This window comes from Perognathus longimembris, chromosome 4 (genome assembly GCF_023159225.1).
Source record: "Perognathus longimembris pacificus isolate PPM17 chromosome 4, ASM2315922v1, whole genome shotgun sequence".
Classification (NCBI taxonomy): Eukaryota; Metazoa; Chordata; class Mammalia; order Rodentia; family Heteromyidae; genus Perognathus; species Perognathus longimembris.
The window spans coordinates 76,442,859-76,457,946 of record NC_063164.1 but is presented as its reverse complement, the minus strand read 5'-3'; the positions used below and the strand labels follow the sequence as shown (position 1 = coordinate 76,457,946).

General features: G+C 35.7%; 1 protein-coding gene across 1 annotated transcript in view; it reads left to right on the top strand.

The window, feature by feature from the left end:
- The window catches only part of Arhgap15 (Rho GTPase activating protein 15), a 648,882-nt gene that overhangs the window by 396,877 nt on the left and 236,917 nt on the right, over positions 1-15,088 (top strand). Inside the window, exon 10 of the mRNA XM_048345538.1 lies at positions 7,985-8,083. Within this exon, the coding sequence (XP_048201495.1) occupies positions 7,985-8,083 (99 nt within the window). The remainder of the gene's footprint in view (positions 1-7,984; positions 8,084-15,088) is intronic.

Here is a 15,088-nt window from a genome sequence, read left to right as displayed (position 1 = left end):
ATCTGAGGGACTTAACCTGGTTATGCTGATGAACAACTAAACTGGGCAAAAGTTTGAGAGCTTAAAGAGGAAACACAACCTCCTCCAGCTAAACTTACGTAAACAACAGGATTTATAAGTGCAGTCACGGGCAAGGTCTATTTATTTTTCTCACCAAAAGATGCTTTCAAGGAAAAATTACAGAAAATAGATTTTTCTCCAACCAATGTGTTGCCTGCCACCCCTGGTATAAGTGCTGAAATGGTAGAACGAAGATATAATGATAACACTTGCCAAGGCCATAGGCATTTGCGGAGGATTCCAAAAATATTGGCACCTCCAACAAGAGGTATTTTCTAAATTAAAAAAAAATTAAAGTTGTTAAGAGAGGAAGAAAAGATTACCAGTGAGTCCACAGATGGGAATGTAGGTGGGGAGTTAGGAGCTCAAGGGTCTGGAAATGCTCTCTTTTTTGGAATACCATAAGGAAGAAGAAAGTGGAAATAATCTTAATTTTGTTCCAGACGACAGACATAGAGGTTGAGGAGCAAAGCTGGTGAACTGATGCTTGCCCAATTAAACAGAATATTATCTTTCTCTTTCCCTATTATCTATTATATTTAAAGGTAAATATTCAAAATAATATGGTTCAAAATGTTCCAGTAATGTGATGTCCCTCATGTGTCAAATTTTAGATTACATCAAATTTATATATGGGTTGAAATCCTGCCATGGAAATTAAATTTGGCAATGTCATTTTAACTAAATCTCTATGATTTACTTTCTTTGGATAACAGCGCGTGTGTGTGTGTGTGTGTGTGTGTGTGTGTGTGTGTCTGTGTGTGTGTGTCTGTGTGTGTGTGCCAGTTCTGGGTCGTGAACTCAAGGCCTGGGCCCTGTTCATGACTTTTTTTTTCTTAAGGCTAGCATTCTACCACTTGAGCCACAGCTCCACTTCTGGCGTTTTGGTAGTTAACAGGAAATAAGAGTCTCATGAGCATTTCTGCCCCAGATGGCATCAGATCTCAGCTTCCTGAGTACTGAGGACTACAGTCATGAACTGGTGCTGACAAATGCATAACATTTCTTACTTCATAAATACATTTCATATTCATTATCATCTTCTCTAAGTTATGTGATTATTGTTTATGTTGGCAGCTCATGTTTCAGTAAAGATTCTTTCTGTGAAGTTGATAGAAACCTATACAAACTGCAAAAAGAAGCATGAAAAGTCATTTGACTATTCAGTTGAAAATACAAAGGGTACGAATAGCTTTAGGCATGACGGGATCTAGGAGCGCAAAATTACTTCAAGTCTTTCTCTAATCACTCAGCTCTGTTCTTTCACTCACTGAAGTTTCTCTGCAGTCTGTCTTCCCAGAGGTGGAAACATCTGCCCTGCTAAGTTGGATTCTTTTTTTTTCTTTTTGCCAGTCCTGGGGCTTGAACTCAGGGCCTGAGAACTGTCCCTGGCTTCATTTTGCTCAAGGTTAACACTCTGCCACTTGAGCCACAGCGCCACTTCCGGCTTTTTCTGTTTGTGTGATATTGAGTAATCAAATCCAAAGCTTCATGCATGCTAGGCAAGTGTTCTACCACAAAGCCACATCCCCAGCCCACAAAGCTGGATTCTTATCTTCAAACTGCAAAGACTCCTAGAGAAAGATGGTTTTTCATTCCCAGAAGCCCAAGAAAAAAAGTCTTATGTTTACTAGATGAGAGCTAATTGGGTATCATATTCAACTCTGAATTGATTTTTGGGACCAGCTAAATGCAGTGTGTGCTCATCCTTGGAGTAAGAGGTAGTGGACACATTGTTTCCTAAACTAAATGACAACAAAATGAGAAAGATATCATGCACAAAGTTCATCAATCCTAGCTCATTTCATTGTCATTGTAAGTTTTCTCTAAACATTACCACCATTGCTATGCCCACATTCTAGTCAAGTTCATGGTTTCAATGAAGAAAAAATGACTTCAAGGTATTTAGTTGACAAGGATGGGTAGGGAACTCCTGGCACATCATGATATAGGAAGGCAAAGTTACATGGTAAGTACATAGATTGTGTAAAGTTGTCCATTAGAAAGTCAGGAGCCAAGGTGCATCAGTTCTACTGTTTTCTCTTAGCTAATTTCCTAGCTTCTTGTGCACTTCACTTTCTATGCCCCCACAACTGTTTCTTAATATCATATAATATTGGTTAAGCTGCTTTTGTCTCTAAGAATTAGAATACCTAATTCCAAATCTAAATATAACAAAAAGTTTAGAAAACGTTTTAGTATTAAAATGTATTACATCAGCTTTTTGTTGCTTTTTAGCACGCTTTTAGTTGCTTTTTTAGATGTCACTCTCATTTCTTACCTCATTGTGAAAGATTGCTACAATAACTCCAAGTATCTCGTCATTCCAAGGTGATGTTCAAAGTGTGAAGAATAAGAAGACAGAGCCTCCTCCTGTACCTATATCCTTTCAAGGAACAAAATTCCGCTAGCTTCTTACCTTGCATCTCTGAACATCGATGTAGAAGTCAGAAATCAGTTTTGCATTCTTCATTATAAGTGAATTCTTAAAATAGGAAAAAAAAATCTGGGATTGCTTTTTATGTTTTTTGTGCTTATCCTGGGGCTTGAACGCAGGGTCTGGGCTCTATCCTAAGCTTGTTTTGCTCAAAGCCAATGCTCTGCCACTTGAGCTACAAGCTTCGCTTATGGCTTTTTTGGTAGTTTGATGGAGATAAAGAGTCTCATATACCTCCATCCTGCCAATGCTGACTTTGAATCACAGTCCTAAGATCTCAGCCTCCTAAACAGCTAGGATTACAGGCATGAGCCAGTGGTGCTGACTTTTTTTTTTTGCTAGGAATGGCTTATTAATAGGAAATTGATTGCATAAGCATGCTTTCAAGTAACTTAGCCTGTTTGAAAAAAATATAAATACTTTATAATGCAATTTTATCTCTTATTAAAGCTTAATCATGATTTATAGGTATTGAAGCTAGGCACTCATGTATCACATCTGTAATCCTATTTACTAAGGAGGCTGAGATCTGAGGATCACAATTCAAAGATTGTTCAGGCAAAGCCAATGCGACTCTGTTCTCCAATTCACCACCAAAAAGCTAGAAGTTGAACTGTGACTGAAGGGGTGGAGTGCTAACATTGAGCAAACAAAGCTCAAGAAAAGCACCCAAGTCCTGAGTTCCACTGTGAGGACCAGCATAAAAAGAAATAATTAGAATTCTATGGTGTATATAGACCACATTTTCTTGATCCATCCATCTCTGAGGGACATCTAGGAGGCAAGCACTCTTGCCACTAGGCCATATTCCCAGCCCCTCTGAGGGACATCTAGGTTGGTTCCATATCTACGCTAAATAATGTTGCAGTGAACATGGTTGTGCTGATAGCTTTAGTGTGGCCTTGTTTATGACCATTTGGGTAAATGCCCAGAGGGGGAATTGCTGGGTCATAGGGGAGCTCTGCGGTTAGATTTTTTTAGGAACCTCCATATTGTTTTCCAGAGTTGTTAAACAAGTTTACACTCCCACCAACAGTGTAGTAGCATTCCCTTTATGGCCACATTCCCACCAGCATATATGGTTCCATCATAAAGAATGACCTTGCCCCATTTGTAACGAAAAGGGAAGACTTGGAAAAAAATCATATTAAGTGAATCCAGAACCAACAAAACATAGAGTCTATGGTTTCCCTCATTGAAAAAAATTAGTATATGTCTATGAAAGACCTAACAGAAGATCACAATAGCTCAATAGTTATGTACATATGATCATAAAAGATGATGCTAAGTGAAACGAACTCCAAGATATGGAGATAGTAGGTTTTTCATTGTGGTTGTTGTTTTTAATGTACTATGTAAAATTATTTCTTTTTTCTTTCCTTTCCTATTGTTTATTCCCTGTTGTCACTGTATTTGATTTTGGTACCCTGGGTATTGTATATATGTTTAATTGAATTAGAGAAGGCAAGGAGAACATCAAAATGGTTAGACAAAAGACAAAGGATGAAGCAATGCAACAGTGAAACTCACCAGGCAATATGTTGGAAATTAACTGTACAACTCATGAGGATTGGGGGAGAGGGAAGATAGAAGAAAAATGAGAGAGGGGTAACAAGTAAGACAAGAAATGTATTCATTACTTTACTAAGTAATTGTAACCCCTCTGCTCATCACCTTGACAATAAAATAATAAATAAATAAATAAATAAATAAATAAGCAATCCAGGCACCAGTGGCTCATGGCTATAATCCTATCTACTCAGGAAGCTGAGATCTGAGGATCAAGGTTCAAAGCCAGCCCAAACAACAATGTCTATGACACATTGATCTCCAATTAACCCCTAGAAAACTGGAAGTGGTGCTGTGGTGGCTCAATAGGTAGAGCACCAGCCTTGAGAAAAGAGCTCAAGGACAGCAGCCAGGCCCTGAGTTCAAGCCCATGGGAAAAAAGCAGAAAAAAAGAAAAAAATTAAATTTAAAATAAATAAATAATGTGTTTTTCTCTGAATGTAGCACCTCTCTCTTTGTATCTTTCTTCTCTCTCATATATGCATCATCTCCTTCCTCTTTCTGAAATATCCTTTGCCTCCTTTTAAGTCCTGCTTAACCCCAAGGGTTTGGTTCTTCTTTGAGAAGTCTTTCCTGGGTGCTCAATGCTGTTCTGATGCCCCATCCTGTGTGTGCACATTAATTACATCAGTGTTTCCCAGGAACAGCATGCTTTCTCAGAAAACAAATTCTTACCTGTTTACTTAGAAGCTGCTCCCACAAGACAAGAAAAGTTTAGTGGTTAAAAAATGAGCATCAGCTGTTATATTCCGAGTGCCTGGCAATTCTGTAGTGATATAGAATAAGCGCTCATTATGTCTTTCACAAATAACTGAACCAATTAAAGAGGCAATGCCCTAGAATTGCTTTTATCTCTTTGTATACTACCTGTGAATAATAAAGTAAAACAAACAAAACTCTTTTTTTATTTAATACTCATTTCATTAAAAAATCAACTTTTCTTGACCAACATCTAGGTTCCGTTTTACAATCTCTCTCTGTGTCTCTTGTCTCTCTCTCTCTCTGTCTCTCCACTTATATATACACACCTGCAGTACAAAGATGCAAAGAAACCACACTTGTCTTAAAGGACATCATCTTTACATTTCAGTACCTTTTATGATGCCTACTATATTCTAGTGTGTATATTTGTTGAATTTTTCTATTAGTCCCTACAGTATTCGTGGAATCATGATACTTTTCTACAATGTAAAATGTCCAACTCATTGTGGAGATCAAAAATAGTCAGTAATAAATGTATGTAAAATTGACTTAAATTACAAAGTTCATTAATAAATTCTATACTTCAGAGCAGTTTTTCCTGATTATAATCTATAGGCATTTAAAATGTTTTATTTGAAGTTCTAGGTTACTTTTCCTTTGATAATTATTTTATCTCACTATATATTATGTGGTTACTATTTGGAACAAATCTTTATTAGTTGATCAAGGGCTTAGCACTAAGATCCATAATTATGTTGCATATCTGTACACTGTTTTTAAACCTTTCTATCTCTTGCATAAAAAATACATGTTTTCATACTGGAGTGTATTACCAAATAGTATATTAACCTTAATAGCTTTCTTCAATAGTAAGTTGGTACAAATTTACAACTTTTCTTAAGAAATGGGTAAAAATCTTAAGTTTCATAATATCTCAACTTGAGTCCTCCATTATCAAAATCTGTCACTCAACATTTTATTTTTATTTCTTAGATACTTACACTGACAATACTGACATTCAACAAATGTTTACTTAAACCCCATCATATACAAAATATTGTCTAGGTACTGAGGATCTGATTATTAAAAATAACTGGTATTGTCCCTACTATTGTGGATTTAATATTCTAAGCTGTAAGTGTGTCTGTCTAATAATAGTAGATGAGGATATGTGGTCTAAGAAAACTAAGGCAAAGACAGCAGTACAGAAACTAGTGTTGAGTGGCACCAGTGGGTAGAAAAGGCTAAAATTACATCATGCATTCAATCAAAGCCCTGAGGGCAACAGTGTTTGGTACAGAAGAAATAACAGTGCAAAGTCCCTGAGACAGGAATGTATTTGGCAAGTGTGGGAAACAGTAGTTTGGAAAGGAAAGTTATAAGCATGCTTAGTGAAGAGAAAGTACACAAATGAAGTTCATTTTGAGGCCATAACACATAAAATATTTTAAGTTGCTACAATGGCTTCACTTTTATTCTGATCCACAAAGGAAGGCCTTGAATTCATCACATGTTAGATTCATTAGTACTAATAGTAAATATTAAAGCTACTTTGTTAAGTTGTAAAAATGGATGATGGTGGTAGATAAACGATTTTTTGAATATTCTTAATGCTATGAAATTATAGGCTTGAAGATGGTTATAATGGTGAGTTTTAATTAACACATATTTTACCACAAATTAAAAATATCTCTGTGGGCCAGAATAGCTGCTAACTACTGGTGACTGGAATGCATAGTAAGGATTCAGGCACTCAGAATCTGATAAGAAAATGTCACTCACTTTTACCATTATTATGTTAAAATTCCTGAAAATCAACTACAGGAGGAAAGATTTCCTTTGGTTCAGAGTTTCAGATATTGTACTTCAAGGTCAGCTGGATCCATTGCTTTGGACCTAAGTCAGTAATTGGTGGTAGAAGTGTATAGCTAAGTAGCTGGATGGTTTGTAAATCAAAGCTACTTACCTCTCTGAAACCAAAGACAGAAAAGAGAGTCTGGAATTAGCTAAGGACAACATATATCCTCCAAAAGCAGGCCAACAGATAGCCACTATATATTCATGGAATTTTATATATGCTATACATTAGGTATATTTATGGATAATACATATGCATATATTCCTATGTATTATATATTTATCTACATAGATATATATTATATAGCCATATAGACTATATATTTATAATATATACGTAAGTATACATATATATAGCTATAGATATGTATATATGTATATTATATTTGTATATACATATATATGTGTGTGTATATGTGAGATTGTAAGTATACAATACAAAGTAACACCAATCATGTTGCAAAGGAGAAATCACTATGTTATGAATCTCAGTATGTGTTCTTGGAAACATTAGTTCAGAGAGCTCTCAGAAATAAAAGGGTATTGCTCAAACTATTTCAAGGACTAATGCACCTCCAGCAGCTGACAGAATTTCACTGATGAATTGGTATATGTGGGGATCTAAAATAAAAAGCTTTAAATTGCTTAAATACACATTTTGATATCTGTTTAACTTTGTTTCATATGATGTTGTGAAGCCATTTTCATCACAGACCTTCTGTATCACCTCTGAATATCTTGAGGATCTATCATTCCAACAAAACTATGTCACTGAAAATGAAAAGCTGAGATAGGAAGGCAAGAGTTTGTGGGGAAAGTGTGACCTGAGCTGAGCCCTGAGGGTAAAGTCATTCTTAAACTAGAGAAGTAGAAAGAAGCAATAGTGCTAAAGGACTCCTTTCAGAGTCCCTGTCCTGTGATTTGCATCTCCAAATATTCTTGAGCTACAGAATGAATGTCTTGAAATACTGATAAAATCGTCATTTTCAAAATCAATAAAAACCATTTTCTGAAAACATTCAGATCAAGAACATTAAGATCAATCATTTTGTAGAAGTTACCTTAAGTCTTTTTCATTAATTTATAGACAAGAAGTTAAGGCCCAGAGAGGACAGCTTACCCAGTCATCCCTGCTTAATCAATCAGAGGATGTTAGCATGCTTTCTCTGGTACCAGAATTCTGCTAAAGAAAGGACTTAGTCTTTGTATGTCTGCCATAGATGCTTTGAAATTAAAGCAACAAAGTGAATCCCTATGCAAAATGAAGATTTCCGCATGCACTAGATATGGAATAAGAATCAAATTAAAGGACAATGCAAGCTTGGATTTTAATGAAGCTCTTCTTTGTTTCTTTTGCAGATCAAATTTTTGGCTCTCATTTGCACACAGTGTGTGAACGTGAACATTCCACAGTTCCATGGTTTGTAAAGAAATGCATTGAAGCTGTCGAAAAGAGAGGTGGGTAACTTAATATACAGCAGTTCCCCTCATTCCTCATCCTCCACACAACCGACACTTAAGTTCATCGAGCCTCTTAATTTGTCTGGTAAGCCACACAATTAAAACGTGACTTTTGTTCATCAGTTAAGAGGATCAAATTTCTTATTAAGTTCAGTTTGTTTTTACAATAGGGAGATTAGTAATTCTCACTAACGTTCTTTTTTCTTAATATTTTGTCTGTCTGACATACTGTTGATTCAATTGCAAACTTCTTGTTTCCAAGCCAGTGATAAAACATTCATAAAATATCAGCACTCACAGTGTTAGAACCCCCTAACATTCATGCTGGAAGATGTTGTGCCAGAACAAATTTTGGTAAGCCCCCAACATTATCCAAGTAAGGCAAATAACATTTCAATGTTCAGTGACACCCCATCTTCCACGTTTCTATGCAGCACAGAATACGGATGGTTTTCCTGGAACAATTAACAGATTCACCTCCTATATTAAAATGACCTTTGATTTCCTTTGTTCAACATTGTATTTCATCTGAAATTATTTCATCTTACTGAAGAGAGCAAAACAAAACCCAATTGACTCATCATTTCTGTGCTCATCTATCTGTGGGTAGTTTTTCCTTCAAACTATCACTTCACTCATTCAAGGTCATTTTCCTGGAAGATACACATTACTAGATGCAGAATCTTAAAGAATGTATTATATAAAAATGTGAAGATTCATCACCATCTGTTACACGTTTACAACATATTCTCAGGATCTAGGGGCGTATATATCATGTGAAAGATAGAGGTATTCTCAGAAAAAGAGAATTGGTGAACCTATTCTCATTTCCGGCTTCTAGTCTCTTGAAACAATAGAACCAAAGGGGAAACAATCCTTACCAAGTAATCTGCTAGGAAAAAGCCATTTAAATTCTCTCAGTGTTACCTGCTTTATTATAAAAGCATAATAAAAATGGTCTGCAATTTCCAACTCCTGGAAATTCATTCTTTAATTATACTGAAAGGACAGCTTTGGGATCCGATTATTCCCCAATCAGTAGAGAAAGAGAGAATTAACAAGAGTAGAAAGAGTGGGTGGGGAAGGTGGATAAAGACAGTGGCTTTGGGAAAAGCACATCCACACATCAGTGTGGATGAGGGGACATGAGGGTACTGAGAAAGGGTAGGAAAGAGTAAATGCAGAATGAACATTAGGGGAGGTGTCTTGGAGAAAGGAAGTCAATGAGAATTTAGAGAGAAATATACTTTTACTGCCTGTTGCAATTTCATTTAATTTTGTAAATACATATTTTAGGCATAAATATTATTTAATAAATATTTGGAGATAAAGTGGATAATTGAGAATATTACAATGTTATTACTTCCAATAGGTAAATTTGCATCACTTCCAAGATATTTTTACTGATGATGTGAGCACTACTACATTAGGCCAAACATCCAAATAGGACATTGGGGGAAGCTGCAGATAATAAGATGTAGGAACATACAAAGAAAAGCATCATGCCTCTTGATTTATGAATCTACCCTTGGCAAAAATGAAAAAAAGTAGGTATGTTTGATGCAGCATTTCAGTGTGCAGACACTATAAAATTGTAAAGTAGAAAATATGTATAACTGGAAATTGTATCTTTTGTTCACGGCATTTTGTTGGCTATTTTAATAAAATGAGATGATGTTTCTGCTGACATTAGCAATTTTATCTAGCATTAAATTTCATTGTCCCAATGTTTACTTTTAAAATGAATTTGTAGATCCAGCACTAAACAGGCACTAATCACACATATGATTACTAAAATAATGCCTGAGCATTTTAATGAAACACAGAGCCTTTTACACTGCCATGAAGCAACTGACAATTCAAAGCACTTTGTCAGCTTAAAAGAACTCTATGGAAATGTTCAGTATAAACTGGGAAGCACAAGATAAATGTCTCACATCATTGCAAGATTTAAAGTGTGTACTTTTGATTCTATTTTTCTGTGATCATCTTGTTGGATTAATATTCTTACATTTATATGCTAGTTCTATTTACTCAAAGTGTTGTTTTTACTAAATTCTGGCATACAGCACCTCAGGACAGAAATAATTTATGTGAGTCTCAGTCCAATGTTTATGTAAGCTTCTGATGACATTTTATGCAGGAGTTGGTATTAGGAAGTAGCATATAAAGGTGCCAACTCTCTCAGCAGGGCTGGGAATCAGCAAATCTACAGACCCTCTTCTAATGGCCAGATCCTCTTCCAGCCAAGATACTCAACTACAGAGAGATGTGGAAATGCTTATGGATCTGATATGGAAAAGCATATCTAATGAAAACTGTGTGTCATGGAAATGGCATCAGTGTTCAGTACAGCAGCACACTGGCACTTACCTTAAAAAACTATATATATATATATATATATATATATATACATACACACACATATATATGTGTGTGTATGTATAATGTATATATATATATATATATATATATATATTCCTTTCCTCTCTTTTGTCTTGAGATTATTTTCTCTTCTTTAAAAATCTCATCCATAGGGGCTGGGGATATAGCCTAGTGGCAAGAGTGCCTGCCTCGGATGCACGAGCCCCTAGGTTCGATTCCCCAGCACCACATATACAGAAAACGGCCAGAAGCAGCGCTGTGGCTCAAGTGGCAGAGTGCTAGCCTTGAGCAGGAAGAAGCCAGGGACAGTGCTCAGGCCCTGAGTCCAAGGCCCAGGACTGGCCAAAAAAAAAAAATCTCATCCATAAACTATAGTTATATGTCTAAATGTTACTTGCATGCTAGATTTAAAATTAAGTGTTATAAGGAAGACAGGTAGCTCCATTCATTCACACAGCCATCCATTTGTTTTACTGCTGGCACATGACAGAACCAAACTGTTTATATTTCTTTATTCTCCCCAGGAAAACTGGTCCCCGTACTTGGAAAGATATGCATTCTGTATTTACCTTTAGTAGAGTAATATTAATAACTTAAATTTTGTAACTTTTAGATATGCCTAGAAGAAAACCCATTAGTAAGACAATGAAAAACAATTTGGGAAAAAAAAACTTATTTTGCATATCTCTTTATCTCAATTGAGTTCTAATCCTAATTTTAAGAATTGGATATATTAAATTTAATATAAGCTAAATTTAAATTTAGTTAGATTTTATATATTTTAAATGTAATATTTACATATTGTCTAAACTGATGTACTAGTCAAACCTTATGTCATAAATCATTTTATGAAATGTGTATAAAGGAATGACTCTCTTTGTGAAGACCCAGTATTGAAAATAAGCTTACATGGTATGTGACACACTGTAAGCACTGAATACTAGTTGAATGAAGAAATAGATGCCAAGAATATGTTGCATTTAGGCCACAAATAGCTATTGAGTACATATTGTATACTCTTCTTCTTACTACCAACTGAGAATATAGAGAAATAGCCATTAAACAGATACACATAAATATGAGTATATGTTATAATAAACAGTGATAAGTGCTCTGAGAGAAAAGAATGGAAGCTACAAGATTCAATACCACTATAACTATGGGAAAGCAGCCAGGCAGCAGCAGCTCATGTCTGTAATCTTAGATAATTAGGATACAAAGAATGGGAGGAAGGATCATGGTTTAAGGTTAGCCTACCTGAATAGAAAAATTTGTGAGACGTCTCAACACATAACTAAACACAGTAGCATTAGCCTGTAATCCCAGCTCATGTGAGAGGCAGAAGTTGGGAAAATCCCAGTTACAGGGCAGACTGGGAAAAAAACCCACAAGACTCCATATCCAATGAGGGTCGCAAGATGCTATGATCCCAGCAACAACTGAAAGCCTAAAGAAGGCAGAGATAAGCTCAGGCTTACACCTGGATGGGAAACAAGACCTTATCTCACTCACAAATAATAAAACAGAAAAGAGGATTAGATGCATAGATAAAGTGACAGGGTGCCAGCCTAGCAACACAAGCCATGAGTTGAAACCTTAGTGCTGCCAAAAATATTTAAAAGAGAAAAAGAGAATAAACTTTGAAAAATAAATATATATGTCCATTTTAAACTCTCAAAAAGGTCACTTTCTTGACATATTGCAACAGTACAATATGAAGAAAATCTTCGTTCTTTTTTGTGTGAGATACACAAAAAGGTACATCATAAATAGTCTCCCCAACAATATCAAACATGTACCTAACTGAAGACTTCTTAAACATATTTTATACCTTATACATTTTTGTTTGTAGGTGAATAAGACTCACTTTTAGCAAATTAATACAATTTGAATCAGCCTTGATCTTTCAGAATGGTCTAACAACACATTCTTTCAAGATTTCCATTTCTGCTTAATATGTTTCCAAAGTACTTTAAAAATGTATGTGATTTCTAGAGTTATGTAGCACAACGATTTGAACATACTTACCTGTAGCTAAAATACACAACCAAAAACAGTTACGATGGCAAAATTTACATTATGTGCTGTAGACCACAAATCTTTAAAGAAACGTGGTTTTAGTTAGCTTGCAGTGTATCTCAGCAAATGCTGATCAACAAGCAGTTTATCCTCTCTGGCCTTTTTTCTGAAACACAGAAATACTATGACAGGAATGATACACAAAGTTACATATTTGACTTAGTGTCTGAAAGCCACTCTGGGTTCCATAACCTTGCTTAAAGATTTAAGAAAGACCTTTAGTCTACTTCTGAGAAGGTCCTTAGCCTCAAAAACTTTATCTCCCAACTTTACTTCATAGCAGCTGTTATATATTTTTTTTGCTGTCATTTGTTTGACAGGATCCAGTTATAGGTTCCGATGTCTGTTTAAAGAAACAAGGAGGCTGTTGGCTTTAAAATTCCCTCATTGCTTGTGTGATCAGCATTTTCCCAGGCTTTTCTACATACTTTGCCAAGCAAAGGGACTGACCTTTTGTAGCAAACACTTTTTCATTTCAAAATGCTCACTTTGATTTTTGTCCCATTTTCTACTCATTCCAAACTGTTTACAACCCACTAAAAATGACTGTGAATTATATGTTTGTGTAATGGATTCCTTTTGTGGTCTCAGTGGAATGTTTACTTTGAACAATTAGTTATCTCTGGGTAGATTATAGCAACTTGGGGGGAAAAAAAAGAATGGCTAAAATTATTATTATAGCCTAACTGGTTTTTTTTTGTAATTTCTCTACTATTACATGAAATTTGAGAGAATGTCACATTACCAAGTCTATGCCATTATAAGTGAAATCTGTATTTTATGAATATATATTTGGACATGTTTCTTTCTATCACAAAAATAGTTATACCCTTCACCACCAGCATACTTATTTAATTCTGAAAATCATAACATGGGATGTACAAAAATAGATGAATATTTGCTCTATACATGTTGATTTACAAACTCAGTGAGGCACAGGCATGTGTGTATTTCTTATACAAGTAACAAGCATGTTTATAACAGAGCAATTTTGCTGAGACATACGAAGTTTGTTGTTATAGAGTTTTCCTGGTGATCTATTTGTGAACAACTGTGCCTCTTGAAATCCTACTGAGTGCTTTCTTGCGAACATAAAACTTTACATTGCCATTTCCTTCTGCCTCAGAACCCAGGGCCCTAAAGTGCCGATCATACTGCTTTCACTACACAAACTGTGATCCCAGTGCTGCTGGTTTTATACGCTGCTCATTCTTTCCCACTTTGGGATAATCTATTATAGTTGGATGCAGGCACGCACTAAATGCTGATACTTCCATGAAGAATGTGCAATTTGTACTGTTTAGTTTCTGATGAGATTCTTGAAAACTTTTATGATTCTATCTTGCTCCAGAGAGACTTCTGCTTGCTAGTTTTATAAGCAGTGAGTGGGAAAAAAAGGAACAAAACCAAAACAAACTGATAAAAATTACATGCCTCAAAAAAATTCAAGAGTACAAGATAAGCACTTTTTTTCTTTTTCCCAAGGGAATATTTGTGGACTGCACCAATATGTTTCAGAGGGCAGTGACCTATTTTTTTTTAAATTCTTGCTTTGAATGCCTAGAGCTAGGCATCTATGTGCATTTACAATGAAGATGAACCTCAGAGAAGCTTCATGAGAGTTTGCTGAAAATTAACTTTGTTTTTCTTTCTGTGTTAAAATTAAGATCAGTTTAGTGCTGTTGGTATTTTGTGTTTTGTTTTGTTTTGTTTTAATGCAGCCACGAAGACAGCCACCTTCCTGACAGCACAGGGTCCAAGTTGGAATTTGCTCTTTTGGGTAGTCCTGCTGGGGCCTCTGTGTCTTTAAGAAAGCCACAGTCAGGGCTAGAGGGGAAGACAAGATCAGAAAAGAGTAAACAGGAAACAGCCAGCAAGAATATAAAAGAATAACCAGGAAAACACAACCAAGAGAAATCAGAGAGGACAAGGTGGAGAGAGGGGGAGAAGCTGAGCTTTTCAATTAAGAAAAGAAATGGGAACAAAAAGACATGTGTGGGAGGTCTGCAATGAAGAGAAGACAGACTAGGAAACCAGCTGCCATCTTGGCCATAGTTACCTGATACTTGCTTCTTCATTAAATGATCGGAAGAAACATCCTTCAATGGACAGATTGCATCAACTCTTCACAAATTGCCCATATAGAAATGATGGTTGTTATCTCACTGATGATATTTATTTTAGTTGATCTATATCTAGCAATACACTCAACAGTCTTTTAAAATAATTAAACCAAAGAGAGCTTAAACACAGCAAAAGTTGACGTAGGAGTAAATGTGTAGTTCAATTATCACAAGGGCTATCTAACAGACGACAATGTAGATCTGGTGAAATTACTCAGGGGATGTTCCCACACTTTGCTATCCAGAATGCATATGAATGAATAATGTATTTTCTCAGATAAAGCCTGAGCCCAGTTCCCAACCTTCCTTGGTGTCTGTTGGTCTTAAACCAATACCAAGACCCTAGGCAATTAATTTACTGTAAATTATAGTCAGGATGAAAATGATATAGTACCTCAACCTATCAAGATACAGT